Below are 16,705 nucleotides of genomic sequence, written 5' to 3' on the forward strand. Positions count from 1 at the left end.
TGGTGGCTGTGAACTTCTCTAAAAAGAAAAAGAAAATGAGATTGGGAGAAAACCTGTTGCAAGATGAAGTAAGGGCACGGGTGCCAAATCCACTCACTCGTAGAGAGCTCCTAAGTCAAGTCTCTGGACTGGACGATCCCCTTGGGCTTGTGACGCCTGTCAAGCAGAAGGGAGCCATCTTGGTGAGGAGGGCTTTCCAAGAAGCAAAGGGCAAAGAGAGTCCATCAGAAAATACATGGGACGTACCTTTGTCTGAGGGCCTCCGGGAAGATGCCGTCTGCCTCTTTGAGGACTATGCTGAGCTCGGTCGGGTGAGTTTCGTCAGAGCCTTGACACCTCCTGACCCATCCGCTGAGCCCTGCGGTATCACATTCTCCGATGGTAGTGAGCGCTCGTACGGCGCTGTGTTGTACCTGCGGTGGAAATTGCCACAAGACGTGACCATACGGCTAGTTGAATCCAAAGCCAGGCTGACGCCGTTAGACCATAAGGGGGACGCTGTCAAGGCTGAAGTTTGTGGAGCTGTCTACGCTGCCCGTCTGAAGAAGTATTTCCAGAAGCACTGCAGAATTCGTGTGGAGAGGTGGTACCACCTGGTTGATAGCCAGACAGTCCTGGGGGCTATCCAACGCGAAAGCTACGGCTACCAGACGTTCTTCGCAAATAGAATTGGGGAAATTCAAGGCAGCACGAACGTCCAAGACTGGTGGTGGATTCCTGGCCCACTCAACATAGCGGATATTATTTCCAGAGGGGCAAGCCCCAGAGAGTTGGATGAAGGCACAGAGTGGCAGCTGGGTCCTAAGTTCTTAAGTCTCCCAGAGAGTGAGTGGCCAGTGAAGTCCGCCAAGGATGTTGCTGCCGAAGCGAGAGAGAACCTCACACGCATCCAAAAGAAGGCTTTTGTTGCTGCCCTTACCCGGGCTGGAGCAAAGCAGGAGCCCAAGCAGGAGTCAAGGCAGGAGCCCAAGCAGGATCCAACTTCGACCTCCGCGGATCTGCATAGGCCACCAGCCGAGGTTGCAGCTTCAAGCCTGTTGGATATCAAGCGGTTCAGTAGCCTAACACGACTAATGAAGTCACTAGCGCTGGTCTGGAGGGCGGCAAAGAAGTTTCTTCATTGCAGAGCCAGGGGAAGACCAAAGTGGGAGGCAGTCCCATTGGTTGGCATCATCACTGCGGCCGAGAGGGAGGACTCATTCCGAGATCTGTGTTTAGCAGCACAAGAAGGAGTTACCTTCCCCAGCACCACAACAGACCGGCTGGTTGTGTACAAGGATGGAGCTAGTGGGCTGTTACTGTGTGGAGGCCGAATACAGTATTTCAAAGAAGACTGCTTGGCTGTTCCACTGGTTCCTTTCGACACCTGGCTAGGAACTCTACTGGCACGCCAAAGTCATCAGGAAGGTCATGAAGGGGTTGCCGGGACTCTGTTAAGGATGCGGCAAAAGGCTTGGGTCATCCAAGGTAGAAGGCTGGCCCAGAAAGTTGTCAACCAGTGCATCCACTGCAGGAAGGCAAGAGCTCAAGTATGCCAACAAGTGATGGGTGATCTGCCAGTAGAAAGGTCAAGACCTGCTGCGCCATTCCAGTTTATATCTGTTGACTTGTTTGGACCATACATCGTGAGAGATGTTGAGATTCTTGTCACACCAAGCAACTGTGCCTCCGTTCAGCATCAAAGGCCAGCGACCAAGTCCTCAGAGAGGTCAGAGAAGTCAAATGGGGTGGTATTGCGAAGAGATGTCAGACGGCTGGTAGTCCTTCTCCCTGTAGAAGAGCAGAATCCTCACTGTTTAGGTTCACCTTAAAGTTTGCAACCTATCTGTCCAAGTACAAAAAGGTTGAGTGGGAGGTGTCACGGTGAACGCCCCTTTTTCGTCGTCGGCAGTCAAGCGGAACTAATTATCACTCGCATGGGAACACTCGAGCAGGAAAAGAAGACGCACGCAGTTCCGGCTTAATATCTGTTTAAAAAGACAAACGTCAGTAAAGCACGAGGAGAGTAAGAGGCGGCATTCTCATCGAGCTCTTCCGAAGTTGTGCTGAATCTGGTACCAATTATTCAAAGACTGAACAGACAGCCGGTAAGATCGCTACGTTAAGACTTTGTTGCGAGTGCCACTTGTTGATTGTTTGATGGACGCCGACGACGCATTTGAATGCTGCCGCGGGAAAGTCATTTGTGTTTGTGCACGGTAGTATCTGCTTTTGTGTTGTAAATATTCACGGGTAGTGCAGAATGTATTGTGGAAACGTTGGTTAGTCAGTTTTATTGTAGTTTGCTTAATTCAGTGATTTAGCTCTTTGATATGGAATACTGCTGTGATGGATTGGCATAAAGCCATGGTTTAAAACGTGCATAGTCCTAGATCATATGAAGTTTGTCTAAAATGAATTGCTGAAATTGCACATTGTAACTTGGTGGGAGTGAATATATATTGTAAATATTTGTAAATATTTATATGGGAAAAAATGGTGTGCTAAACATGCTGCTAACAATTTAACTGTTTAGTGATCCATGTGGTTGATCAGTCACTCATTGTGGTTCTCGTATTAGAAAATGTAGGCTAATTTAATATCTGTGATGGATTTAAGCTAAAATGATTAACTTAACAAATGTGTTTATTTATATACATGTGGTTATTTATTTATATATATATGTGGTTATTTATACATGTGTGTGTCAGGTCAAACATTTTGATAATTGATCATTGTTGATTCCTGTGCCTATTTTTATAAGAGATGTGCAAATTTGTAAATGGTTGGTGTTCTCTGGTTTTTAAGGTTTTTCACCTGTACTGTCTGGGCTACAAAAGGAAGAAAAATAAATCGGATAAAGATATAAGAAGCCTGGTCATTGAGTGAAACCCAGTTAAAACATTCAGAATTGGTGCCTCCCTATCAAGTGGGGGTTAAGCACAGCCAAAAAAGACGGAACACTTGACAAATATCATAGGTGGCACTTCATGACTACGCCAATAGATGGCGACGTTATAAGAGCGATAAGCAGCGCGTGCCATGGACCCGCCTCTGACGACGTCAGCCAATAGAAGAGACGGGGATATGCCCTTGTGACGAACAGGGGACAATAGGATCCGGCCCTGCTGCCCACCAATGAGAGAAGACGAGACCGGAAGAAACAGAGTAGAAATGCCTGATGTAAACAGAAGATCGAGGTGTTTCCTCCACGCTGTTAACTGCTTTAACGTGGTCTGTGGATCAGACTTATCATATAATTTGTGTTAATAAATCCTGTTTATTTAGCTGAGAAGTTTCTTGGCTTATTTTTACCATTTTACTACATAAATTAGAACCCTACAACAGCAACACTCTATCCCCCCTCTCACAGCAACCTTGGAGTCATCTTTGACAACCAGCTCAAATTCAAATCAGCACATAAATCACATCACCAGGACTGCCTTTTTCCATCTCAAAAACATTGCCCACCTCCGCCCATCACTCTCTTCCTCTACTGCTGAAACCCTGATTCATGCATTCCTCACATCACGACTGGACTACTGCAACAGTATCTTATACGGTTTACCATCCAACCTCCTCAACAAACCGCAATACATCCAGAACTCTGCTGCACGCCTCCTCACCCACATCCGCTCTTGAGACCACATCACTCCCGTCCTCCATAACCTCCACTGGCTCCCCATCCGCCAACGAATCGACTTCAAAGTCCTCTCATCACCCACAAAGCCCTCAAAAACCAGGCCCCCTCCTACCTCACAGACCTGCTGCACCACCATGCCCCTTCACGCTGCCTTCACTCATCAGAAGCAACCCTCCTATCCATCCCAACCTGCGCCAAGCACCGAACCTGGGGGGACAGAGCCTTCTCCGTCGCTGCCCACTCCCTCTGGAACTAACTCCCACAACCCATTAAAGACTGCACTGACCTCACAACCTTCAAGAAACTCACAAAAACTCAGCTCTTCAAACTGTCTTTTTTAATGTGTGATTGTTGATACATTGCTCGATTTAAAATTGGACTTTTACTTGTTGTCTTTCTTTTTCATGTACCTCTGTAAAGTGATTTTGAACACCTGAAAAAGCGCTTATAATTGTTTTAACCTATATTATTAATAAAGGTGACAGACCTGCTCTGTGCATCCGGATGTGAGGCTGTAACACAGCGTCCAGTAGTTTCCGGTGTCTCTCGTTCTCCTCTTTGGACCGAGACAGTTCCTCCTCGTACTCTGCTATCGTTCTTTCAAACAGAACAAATATATCCTCAGCAGCTGCAGTGAGTCGCTGCTTCACCAACGAGAGCTGCATCTGGACTTTACTCATGTTGACTGAATCACAGCAGCTTTTCCTGCACACACACTCCGGTATACACACCGTTTGCTCTGAAAGGTGGCTCTGTCTACTTCCAGCTAACGTAAGCACGCTACGCTAATTCCAGTTAGCATGTTTGGCTAACAAAGATAGGTCCGAGGTGAAATGACCCGAAAAAAGGTAAACAGTTCACATCTACACGTTCCTCCACACATCCGCGTCATTCTGTAGTGGCTCCGGTTGTTTCGAATGAACTACGTAACGGAGAGAGCAGGACTAACGGGGGAACGGCTCACTGCAATAACCAGGAACAAAGCTCTTAACCCGGACTCCTCTCTGATGAAGTTATCCACCGCGAGCAACACTCCGGTCCGTTTTCAAACCGACCCCGAACTGTTCGTCTTCTGCTATCCCTTTAATGGCGGTGGGCAAACAGCTTGTAGGTGCATTTACCGCCACCTTGTGGAATGGAGTCTGGATCAGCAAGGTATATATACGGGTATCGCCCTAAATATATATATGGGTATCGCCCTAAATCCTTCATTTAATCCCTGTTGTTTTTGAAAACAGAAATATTGCCCTAATACTTGTTACTGTATATTTGTTTTGGGGAGCTTTTATTTTGATAAGTATGCTTTTATTTTAATGAATCTAGACATCGTTAGTTCAGGTAGATTCGCGCCATTGTCATCAGTCGGCTTCAGGCTCCGCTGAGGAGAGGTAAGTGATATGAGTTAGAGTGTAAACATTGAGTTAAACCTGTAAAAGAAAACACTTAACAGAGGCTCAAATTGTATTTTGCTAAAGTCACAAATACTGTTTGTTGTTAACGGAACGTTTGTTGCCCTGTGTGGATGCATTTTATTATCATGTACAGCACTTTAGTCAAATTTGCTAGCTTACTGAACTCAAGCTATGCTAATAGAGCATGCACATGGTTTCTGATGCAGTACCTGTTTTTCCCCCTTTAAGGTGTACATGTTGAAACCCTGTGAAGTGAAGTTGCTGTTTTGATGTTGTGTTTCACACAGTCTTGAAGAAAATAAATCTTTGTTGGCAAGGTGGAAGATCTCCTCATCTCATTCCACATCATCCACAACACAAAGCAGAGTTAGTAACAAATTGACGTGTTAGACCAGACCGGCTACACAGGGATCCAGATGAAAAATGTGACAACTCCTGTCCTTGAAATGCTTGTGCTATTTCCAGTACTAGGCTATATCTTGTCTTTTTTCGGAACGCATATGGTTAATGCTTTCCATTGCACTCCTGAAGTCAGATCCCATCTGTGGTGGAAACTTCTGAAGCAATGGAGACGAAACAGAGAGACGCTGGAGAGCAGGAACTTGATGGCAAAACACTGTTGGATGTATTCAGAGTTCCGGCCCGGAGAATTGACAAGACATTTACTGCAGACACGAGTTGCCACAGTGGTTGCCAAACCAATTCTGAAGGTCTCGACAATAGGAAGAGGTTTTAACTAGTTCTGAATGGGTTATCAACATTCTCAGAGCAGCAGACTAAACAATCTAGGACAATACGTCAAAACTTAACCTGACATCCCGGTGACACTAACGAAGCATCTGGAATCAGCCCCAAACAATAAAACCAATCTAGAACAGGCATGAGCTTGTACCCACTGTGGGAATAAGGCTGCGGAAGCCCAGGCTTCCCCTCCTTAATGAAGATAACAGCACCTGCAAGGCCATTAGCGTATGCCAGAGGAGGACAGAGAGGAAGGACACCAATGAGCGAGAGATTTACAAGCTTACACAAAATATTCCCTAACACTATCAGTACCTTGTGGCCTGCAGCATAATGTTAAAGCTTGATGCTGGATTGTATCCAATTTTTCTAAAAGTGTTTTTGACTCATAAACTATACAGCCATAGTTGAGAACTAATTAGACCATATATAATATTTTCAACACAACTCTATTTGTCCCCTTCTCTCTGCCACTCATATTTAAAATGTTTTTTGCATGTTTTAACATTTCTCAATGTGTCAAACCACACTCCAAAATATATAAAGCAATCAACTTTTACTAACCTACAACCATCTAATTTGAGGATGATTCGACTTTCTTTTTGGTAAATAACACTAGTATTATTTAGTTTTTCCTATTGACAATCTAAATCCCCCTTCAAATGTCCAAGCATTTAACCTTTTCTATAGCCTACTGTAATGTTTTATCAATAAATTCTACATTTCGCCCCCTTTTCTAATTCCCTCCATCATCTGCAAACAATGACACACCAATGGATCCATCGACATTGCTAAAAATATAATTTATCCTAATTAATAATAGAAATGGGCTTATAATACATCCTTGTTGTGTTCCAGTTTCTACTACCCAACTTGTGCTGTGATGTCTATATCCCAGCACACGTTTTCTATCTTAACAGATATTTTTCTATCGCTCAAAACGTTTTTTATCCATCTTTTCATTTCCCCTCTTATTCCTTTTTTTTGCAGGCTAAATATGTTTCTTATTAATCAAATGGTCGGAAAATGATTGGGGTTGTTCAATACTCTTAACGATTGCTATACTTTTGAAGTCATTTGATTGAATTATTGGTGTTTTATTGAATTTAATAACAACTGCTGTCCTCTGGGGTCGAAATGACCCTGCAACAAAAAGTGGTACATGGGGCGAATTGTAACAACATAATGCTGTCCAACAGATGAAAAACGCCCCATTTTCAGTGCTACCATGACACTTAAGATGTTTCATAAAATCTCAAAAGTGATTAGGTCCGATTGTAGGAGCCATTCTTCAGTTAGTGTTTTGTGCAAGTACTTTATTTTGGCCACAAGGGTGTAGTATTTTTCTGTTTCTGTTTGATTGGTTACCACACAGCAGCTGCCCAGCAGCAGCTGCCTCAAATGAGGGGATGATTAGTTTTGAGTTGAATGGTGGTGGGGAACACACAGTTCTTACCGAGCGACAGCCAGAAAGAAAGCCAATGATTTTTGATTTTTGCTTCAATCCATATCAACTACATGGTACATTTCTGTTTTGTTAATAACTTTCTTTTTGTTATAATAAATGGGAACATCACCCAAAGAGATCATTTTGGCACAATTTTAGTCCTTCTGGAATCGAGTTAAGACACTCCTCGAACCACCTCAACCTCAAGTTAGCTTTTTGGGATAGTCACCACACCGATGATAAAGACACAAGGGAAGATCACAGTGCACTAGACACACTTGCTCCAATCCGAGACGTATGGGACAAGTGGGTGTCTCTCCTGCTGTTGATGTACGATCCAGGCACAGATGTGACTGTCGATGAGCACATGGTCCCCTTCAGAGGTCGCTGTCCATTCAAGCAATATATCCCAAGCAAACCAAGAAAATATGGGATAAAAATATGGGCAGCATGCGATGCCAGGTCACGCTACGCATGGAACTGGGAGTTGTCCTTGACATGACAGAAGTTGTTCATGGTGGGAACAGTACAGAGAAATAAACCTGAGCTTCCCCCTGCACTGGTGTCAAAAACGTAAAGACCTCGTTTCTCATTGAAGTTTGCTTTCACCGGGACACATTCTCTGGTGTCCTATCACCCCAAAAACAGAAACATTTTCTTCTGATGAGCACACTGCATAGCGATGCTGCTGTGAGCAACAGGGATGACATATTCATAATATTTATAATATCATATGAAATGGAGGAAAACTAATTCTAAAGGACTGTATAAATATTCTGATCCGGATGTGGTTTGAAGCGCTACAGCCAGTCGGTCAGGACTGCTAAACTAAACTTAAATGAGATGAGCACCACCAGTTTCCAATGGTCTTCTTTATTGAAGATTCGATGACATACTTAGTTCAGGGTGCGAACTGGAGGGGAGCAGGGGGAGCTATAGCTCCCCTAGTGGTGACATGAGCTCCCCTGGGAACATGGTTTGCGAAATTTTAGGGGAGCTCTCTAAAATATTGATATGATGACCAAATAAATGCCATTTTGGGTAATGTTTTTTTCAAAGGTGTAAAATAAGTGAAATAAAATTCTATTCATAGTTGTCAGGCTGTATGACGTCAAAATGCCCAGTTGGCGGGCAAGAAAGGCATTCGATAGCTGTCTAGTTCTACCACCGGAATTTACCTAGGATCACCGATTACCTTTCATTCAAAATCAATGAATATCTCTACCTTAATGTGTTCTGACTGAGTAATACAATGCAAGACAGTTGTTGTTCGGTTGGTTGTTCAAATCGGCGAGGAGACAAGCCAGGACTAGGCATATCAGCAGCAGAAAAAAAAACAGGTTGTGGTTACAGTCAATAAGACGTGACCCCTGCCTTCGGAGATGCCATCAAAGTTTGGCAGCCCTCAAAGTATACACGTGAATAGTTGAATTTGCAAATAATTATTTTCTTACAAATCAGCCCTCTGTCTCAAAACAAGCTTCAGCAGCTAACTGGTAAAGTGTAGGCTGAACTAGGTTAGCCTACTGTTATCCTGGGAAAGCATAGCATCCTCTGAGCTAGATAACTCTCAGCCTCAATTTGCGATATTCAGCCAGTCTATGAAACTACACGATTCATAACACGGTGACGGTGGTTTAAGTATTTTAATTACATAAGGTGAACTTACCATTTGATAAAACGATCACTGCAAAGACACATACTTTGAGGGTTGTTTTGACTTTGGAAGCTTTTCTGGGGTAGGAGCATCGTCTGAGTTTTCTTTATCTGCTGGTAGCCTATGCGATAAAAACATTGTCCGGACTTGTCTCTTAGCCGATTTGAACAATCAACCGAGCAACAACTGTCTTGCATTGTACTACCTTATTCAGACAATGTTAAGCAAAGAGATATTAAGTGATTTTGAATGAAAGGTAATCGGTTCGTTAATTCCAGTGGCTGACAGCTGTGGAAAGCTTTTCTTGCACTCCAACGTGCATTCTGACGTCACGTGAAAACTATCAATTTAGAGTTTATGATTCATGAAAAAAGTGTCGCCTGCTTGCCGCTGTTTGCAGCTCCGCCCACTACCAATTCACTCACGTGATCGTTTATTTACTGTAGCACTAGCCTACATGTTTACAAGGTATTGTTGCTGCTGCTGACAGTATGTTGAAAAGAAAAAAACAACAACTTACACTGGGCAATTTCTTTAAAAAGACTGCCAAACAACTTGATAAAGAAGACCAAACGAATGTAGCTGGTGGAAGCACATCCTTTGTGACTGCTGTTACAACAGTACCGAGAGAGGAGGGAGCTAATGTCAGTGCTGCTAGTGCTAACTTGACAGTTAAAGATAACTTGTGTGCTGAAGAGACACAAGAAGATGAGCCAAGAGAAGAGGCTTCTAACGTGATGACTACAATTACCATAGTAGAGGTCGAAGGAGATATGGAAGAAGATGATGATGTTGCTGATGACCACCCCACTTGTGCTTCCTCTTCCTCCCTGCCTGCTGCTCGAGATCGGGGGGGTGAAGTTGCTGCGGTGGTCCGGCGGCTGCCGGATGGCTGGACCAGCCAACAGTGGAGTGAGTGGATCACACGCCTCCCATGGCTATTCTCCAAGGATGGATCCATAGGCTGTACTCTCTGCAGGGATGCTAAAAGCCTTCTCCTCAGTACTGATAAAGGTGGAGTGCACTTATCAGAAGAATGGATGAACGGGGACGTATCCAGTAAAACTAAGAACAACTTGCGTAAGAAAATCCACAAGCATCGGGATAGTGTGGCGCACAACAGGGCAGTTGAACTGGCAGAAACAAGAAAACAAGCAATACTGCCGAACCAGATTCTCGCAATCAACGGAAAGTTGCTGGAGGAAACGTCCAATGCTTTCCGATCTGCGTATATGATAGCAAAGGAAAGGATGGCATTTAAAAAACTCCCACCTGTCATGCAGCTTCAAGAGATCAATGGGGCAAAGGTAGGCGCTGTACACAGATCCGACAAATCCTGTGCTGAGATTATTGGCCACATTGCACTCGAAATGCAGAAAAAGTTTGTATGTAATGTTAAAAAGGCCCAGTCAAAAATAAGCATCACTATTGATGAGAGCACTGTGCACGGACGTGCATATATGATTGTATATGTGAGATGTGACGTGACAGGAAAGGGAGATGTGGATAATGTGTTTTTAGGCCTCAAAGAGTTAGTCGAGGGCACAGACGCCGAGTCCATCTACAACAGCCTGAGAGAGGCTCTACGTGTTGCAGGTTTTGATGACGAGTTTTTGTCTAACAATCTCATCAGCATAGCCACTGACGGCGCGTCTGTCCTCACTGGCAAAAACAGTGGGGTCATTGCTCGCCTTAAACAGGACTTCCCCAAAATCCAGTCTATACATTGTCTTTGTCACCGGCTAGAATTGGCAGTCCATGACTCTCTTAAACTTGTTGCTGGATGTAACCACTTCGAAATTTTTGTTTCAAAGTTGTACAGTTTGTACAATCAGTCCGCAAAGAATGCGAGACTCCTGGAGGAGGCAGCAGCGGAGTTGAATATGCAGCTTTTAAAAATCGGGCAGATTTTTACCATCAGGTGGGTGTCAAGCAGTTTTAGAACTGTTAAGGCCGTCTGGAACAACTACCCTGCTTTAGCAAGACACTTCAAAATCGCAAGTGAGGATCCATCTCGTAATGACACGGAAAGGAAGAAATTCCTAGGGCTCCATAAACAACTCTCAAACGCTGGATTTGTAGCCGATCTGGCTTGCATGAAAGACATGCTTCGTGAGCTTCAGGCCCTGTCACTAAGGTTGCAGCAAAGAGACATCGACATAGTGAGCGCGAATTGTCAGATTCAGCAGTGCATCGATGTACTTTCTGCTTTGAAAGAGTGTGGAGGTAAATCAGCACAGAAGGCCGAGGACCGCATAACACAAAGACTGTTCAAAGGTGTGGAGCTAGTGGAGTGCAGCGGCAAAATTAAAAGGGGTCAGTTCTATCAGTCTGTGATCGACAATCTTAAGAAGCGAATGCCAGAGTCAGATCTTGTCAATATGCTCAAACCCCTCAACAAGCGCTTTTGGCCACAGGACCGCAACGCACTTATAATGTATGGGGAAAAAGAAATACGGGCCCTTGCGAAAGAACTCGGTGAATCTGCTAGTGAAGCAGTACAGGAGCTTCGCGACTGGAAGTTACAAGATGCTGCACCTGCACCAGGCAAAACGCTGGAGAAACTGTCCATTGCAAGCAGAACTTACCTGCCCACTTCATCGGAGTGCGAGAGGGGCTTTTCAGCTATGAATGACACGGACAGTAAGACTCGCAATAGACTGCGTGAAGCCAGCACCTCCTCACTACTTTTCGTGGACCTTAATGGACCTCCACTGGAGAGATTCGATCCAACGCCCTTCATCACATCTTGGCTGAAGTCGGGTCATCGTCTGTCCACATCATGGGCTAGTGGACCTAGAGCAAAAGCAACTGAGCCCAGACCGCTGTGGTCGCTTTTGTGTTAGGTAAGACCCGCTTAACTGAATTTTGCTGTGTTGAAAAAAATGCCAAAAATACCATGCAGCGTCTAATATCTCTCTCTCTCTTAAACAGTCAAACGTTACATTGGTGGTCCGTGGATTATTTATTATCAAGTTGATTGAAGTTTGCGTAGCCCATACATGCTCGGTAAATCTGTTTCTGTTTCATGTAAATGTAGACCTTTGGCACCCCGTGTGCAACGGATTTTCTATTTAATAGGCCTATGTCACAGATCAGAATCCCCCCCCCCCTCAAAAAAAAAAAAAAAAAAAAATCCGGCTCCCCCGGACACCGTGGTATAGTTCGCACACTGACTTAGTTGTGTGGTTCTGAAATAAACCCATACAAACAGGAAATGAATAAAGTATACATTAAATACAGTATGTTATCCCACGTTGATGAATCAATCCCGTGTAGCTGCTACAGCATGTGGACTTGTTATTACACAGGTATGACTGCGCATGCAGAACCCTCGTGGCCATTAACGGCTCACATGCACACACGTTTTGCCCTATGCAGCTTACTAGCAGCTTGCTAAATTAACAGGAGGGCACTACAACCACTTTTATACCATACCATAGTTATCAGGTTATATACATACAATTACACACATATTTCCAAACCTGAAATAGCACTTAACAGACGCTACAAAATTGTTCATTAAACTAACTACCACAGACTAGCCTGCTAAGCGGAGAATTAGCATTTTCCCTTTACAGTGTAAAGAACAGCATGACATTATTAAACTAACGGTTCCAATAGAGTTTGCACTTACTTTTAGTTGTCACGCACACATTCAACTGTCAAGTAGGCTTCAACTGTCAACTGTCAACTAGAAACAGGCACAATAATGCGGCAACCAGAACTCCTCGCAGTTCGCATTAAACTCTTACTCCCCACTGACTACGGGAGCCTGCTGGAATTCCCTTACGTGCATACTGCCCCCTGATTGGTCCATTTTCCCTACATTACGGTGGACCTTTTTAACATCATATATGGAAAGGATACTGCACTTAAATTGTGTGTAGGAAATAAACGCACATTTCTGAAAATCTTTGGTTTGTTTCTTTTGTTTCAAGGTTACCAGTGTGTACACGTCGAAAAGAATGACAGCCCGTTGGCCCCTAATTGTCTTAAGGACTTCGTCATTTATAAATGACGCTTCAAAAAACAGCTTTAAAAATAACACAAGCCTCTAACCAATCATATTGCACCTTTAATGTGTCACCTAACATCCCTTCTAACCAATAAAATCAAAGATTATATAATGTCATGACAACAAGGAAGTTACAAGGAAGTACAGGAGACAAGAGCACATGTTAGGTCACATGCACAAGTAGCATCATGGTAAGTCCATTTTTAAGCTATAAAACACACATAAATCACCAATAAAAAATATTACTAAATAGCCTAACAGTTGTTTTACTATTTTAGTCATTTCATGTAAGGAAATCTACAAATCCTTCTTCAAAACAGTTAAAAAAGTGCATGTCATGTATAAATGACAAAGTCCCATTAAGGGAAAGAAATGTTCCTAATGGTTTCTATTGTTGTGATGGAGATTCGACTGTTGTGATGCAGGGTCAAACTATTTATTCATACGTCTTTCTTAGGACGTTTCCAAGTTTTATGGTAAAGTGAGAGGGACAGCTATGCCTATTCCTGAGGGCAGTGAGGACAGTGCCAGCAGTGATGAGGACGAGGTAGTTGTGAGAGTGGAGCCCAGAAATGAGCAACAGGAAGACAGCGACAATGAGAGAGATGGTAGTGATGAAGGACAGGATGAGAATGAGGAGCCAGGCAGTGAGGAGGATCTTCAACCAGGGATAGGCCGTAGGTTGTTGTGGAAGTCAGCGATCCGTGCCCATTACCCAGTCCCTGCCTGGAAGATACGTCTGGCCACAGCAGAAAGGGTGCATTCCCCAACCTATTATTTTAGGCAGATGTTCTCCCCTGAGTGTTTCAAACACATTGTAGAGCAGACCAATCTCTACTCTGTACAGAGCAATGTGAACGCACCCCTGAATTGTTCAGAGAAAGAGATGGAGCAGTTCATTGGCTGTGCCTTTCATATGGGCATTTATGGTGTACCTGCACAACGCATGTGCTGGCAGACACACACTCGCATTGACAAAATTGCTGAGGTGATGCCAATGAGAAGATGGGAACAGATCAAAGCCAACCTCCATTTCAATGACAACACTATGGAGGGCCCTCATAATCTAGGCCAAGATCGGCTCTTCAAGGTCAGACCATTTCTTGACTTTACAGTTGAGACTATGAAAAGCATCCCTTTGACAGAGCATCTCTGTGTTGATGAGCAAATAATCCCATTCAAAGGGAAGAGTTATTTGAAAAACTATAACCCCAAAAAGCCCCACAAATGGGGTTACAAGGTGTATGTGCTTTGTGACTCCAAGGGTATGGCATACAACTTTGAATTCCATGTTGGAAAAATTCAACCAGTCAGTGGAATGCCTGACCTGGGTGCAAGCAGCAACATAGTCCTGCGGGTAGCATCCATAGTACCTCCATACCAGAACTTCAAGCTATACCACGACAACTGGTTTACTAGCATAGGTCTTGAAGTAGAAATGGCAAAGAGAGGTATACACTGCCTTGGCACAGTCAGAACAAACCGGTTGAAAGGATGTCCCTTGAAAACAGACAAGGAAATGAAAAAAATGGGAAGGGGCTATTTTGAGGAGAAGGTTGCTATGTGTGAAGGGGTGCAGGTAATTGCTAACAGGTGGCAGGACAACCGCAGTGTTACTCTACTCAGCACTTTCACAGGTGCACACCCAGTTTCTCAGGTCGAAAGATGGGACAAAAAGAATAAAGAAACAATCAACGTGACATGCCCCACTTCTGTTGCATTCTACAACAAACATATGGGAGGCGTTGATTTGATGGATTCGCTGATAGCACTGTATCGAACGAAGATCAGGTCACGCAAGTGGTACCTTCGAATCTTTTTTCATGTCATGGACATGATTTGTGTCAATTCATGGCTACTCTACCGTCGAGACCGTGAGACAAGTGGTCAGCCACAAAGAGGGGAACTCAGTCTAAGGGAGTTCAAGTCAATCGTTGCTGATGTTCTCTGCTCAGAGGGCACAGAAAGGGCCAAACGGGGGCGGCCAAGTCAAGTGGAGACTCCCCGAAAGATGGCTAAGAGGAGGGAATCATGCCCTCAAGAGGAGGTCAGGAAAGATGGCCTTGCCCACTGGCCATACTATACGGAAAAACAAGGCAGGTGCAAGTACGGCAACTGCTCAGGGCAAACAAGAGTGAAGTGCAGCAAATGTGACGTTCACCTGTGCTTCACACCAAAAAAGAACTGCCTGGTTCAGTTTCATAACTAATGGGACAAATTTGCATATATCTTTTTAATTATTATGGTTCAAGAATCATTCTGAAATGAAATTTTTTAAGTGTTTTATCAATAAAATGTGTTCATGGATAATGAAGCCATTGTTATTTAATCAATTGTTTTTTACATTAAGAAATCATGGAAAAATATATACCCGAATGGGACAAAGTCATTTATAAATGACGATACCCCAAAATAAAGGTCAAAGGTCAATTTGGGAAAGTGAGCATAGGAAATTTATTTTAGGCCTTAATACACTTAAAATCAAAGGTCATTAAATTTTTTTAGTTAATTTCCTTAATTAGTCCCATAGAGGGTTAAAACTTCCTGGCGTGTCTCCATACAAGTTCTTTGTCCTGTGGTCTGAGATCAAGCCAGCCTGGAATCAGGGGAAGTACAAGAAGAGGAAGCTGTTCATGGAGGAGCTTGGGTGACAACTTGCGATACCACACATCCAGCGATGAAAGGTCAGCATTAGGTTTCAAGGTTTTATTTGTCATATGCACAGCAGATACAGCGTATATGTTGGCAATGAAAATCTTATGTCGCGTGCTCCTCCAACAACTCAACATACATGGTGCAAATAAGATAAATAAAATAGTGCAAAAAGAGAGAAGAATATTTACAATAACAACAATAAAGATTTGAGGATGTGAAATATATACATATGTGGAATACATTGAAAGTATTTAAACACTTTACACTGTGGAATGAGGAGGTATGGACAGATGCATATATTAAGTATAGCAGATGTATATGGCAGATATGTATAATATATAGATATGTGTACTATAAACAGATATGTATGGCAGATGTGTATGATATATATATATATATGTATGTGTGTACTATAAAAAGATGTGAGTAGACATTCACACAGCTCAGGAGTTCAGCAGTCTTATAGCCTGTGGTATAAAACTGTCTCTGAGTCTGGTAGTCTTGGTCCGGATGCTGCGGTACTGTCTGCCAGACGGCAGCAGACAGAACAGATTGTTGCTGGGGTGATTGGGGTCCTTTAATATCCTACCGGCCTTCTTCCTACACCACTGGGTGTAGAGGTCCTCCATGGATGGCAGCTCCGTCCTGGTGATGTGCTGAGCAGTTTTCACCACCCTCTGTAGAGTCTTACGGTTGAGGGCGGTGCAACTGCCATACCAGGCGGTGATGCAGCCAGTCAGGATACTCTCGATGGTGCACCTGTAGAAGTTGCAGAGTATCCTGGAGTCCATGTTGAACTTCCGCAGCCTGCGGAGGAAGAAGAGCCGCTGTCGAGCCGTCTTGGATATGACCCTGGTGTGATGTGTCCATGTCAGGTCCTCACTGATGTTTACCCCGAGGAACCTGAAGCTGCTGACTCTCTCCACAGGAGTCCCGTCGATGGTGATGGGTGTGTGTGCCTCTCTCTGCCTCTTCCTGTAGTCCACAATCAGCTCCTTTGTTTTGCTGACGTTGAGATGGAGGTTGTTGTCCTGGCACCAAGATGTCAGGGCTCTGACCTCCTCTCTGTACGCCGTCTCATCGCCGTCTGTGATCAGGCCGATGACGGTCGTGTCGTCAGCAAACTTGATGATGGTGTTGGAGCTGTGTGTGG

General features: G+C 43.9%; 1 protein-coding gene across 1 annotated transcript in view; it reads right to left on the reverse strand.

Moving 5' to 3' along the window:
* LOC134874826 (zinc finger protein 260-like) overlaps positions 1–4,725 on the reverse strand; it is a 28,598-nt gene extending 23,873 nt beyond the window's left edge. Inside the window, exon 1 of the mRNA XM_063899041.1 lies at positions 4,110–4,725. Within this exon, the coding sequence (XP_063755111.1) occupies positions 4,110–4,302 (193 nt within the window). The 5' untranslated portion in view covers positions 4,303–4,725. The remainder of the gene's footprint in view (positions 1–4,109) is intronic.
* Positions 4,726–16,705: the final 11,980 nt, after the last annotated feature.

Source organism: Eleginops maclovinus, chromosome 13 (genome assembly GCF_036324505.1).
Source record: "Eleginops maclovinus isolate JMC-PN-2008 ecotype Puerto Natales chromosome 13, JC_Emac_rtc_rv5, whole genome shotgun sequence".
Taxonomy (NCBI): Eukaryota; Metazoa; Chordata; class Actinopteri; order Perciformes; family Eleginopidae; genus Eleginops; species Eleginops maclovinus.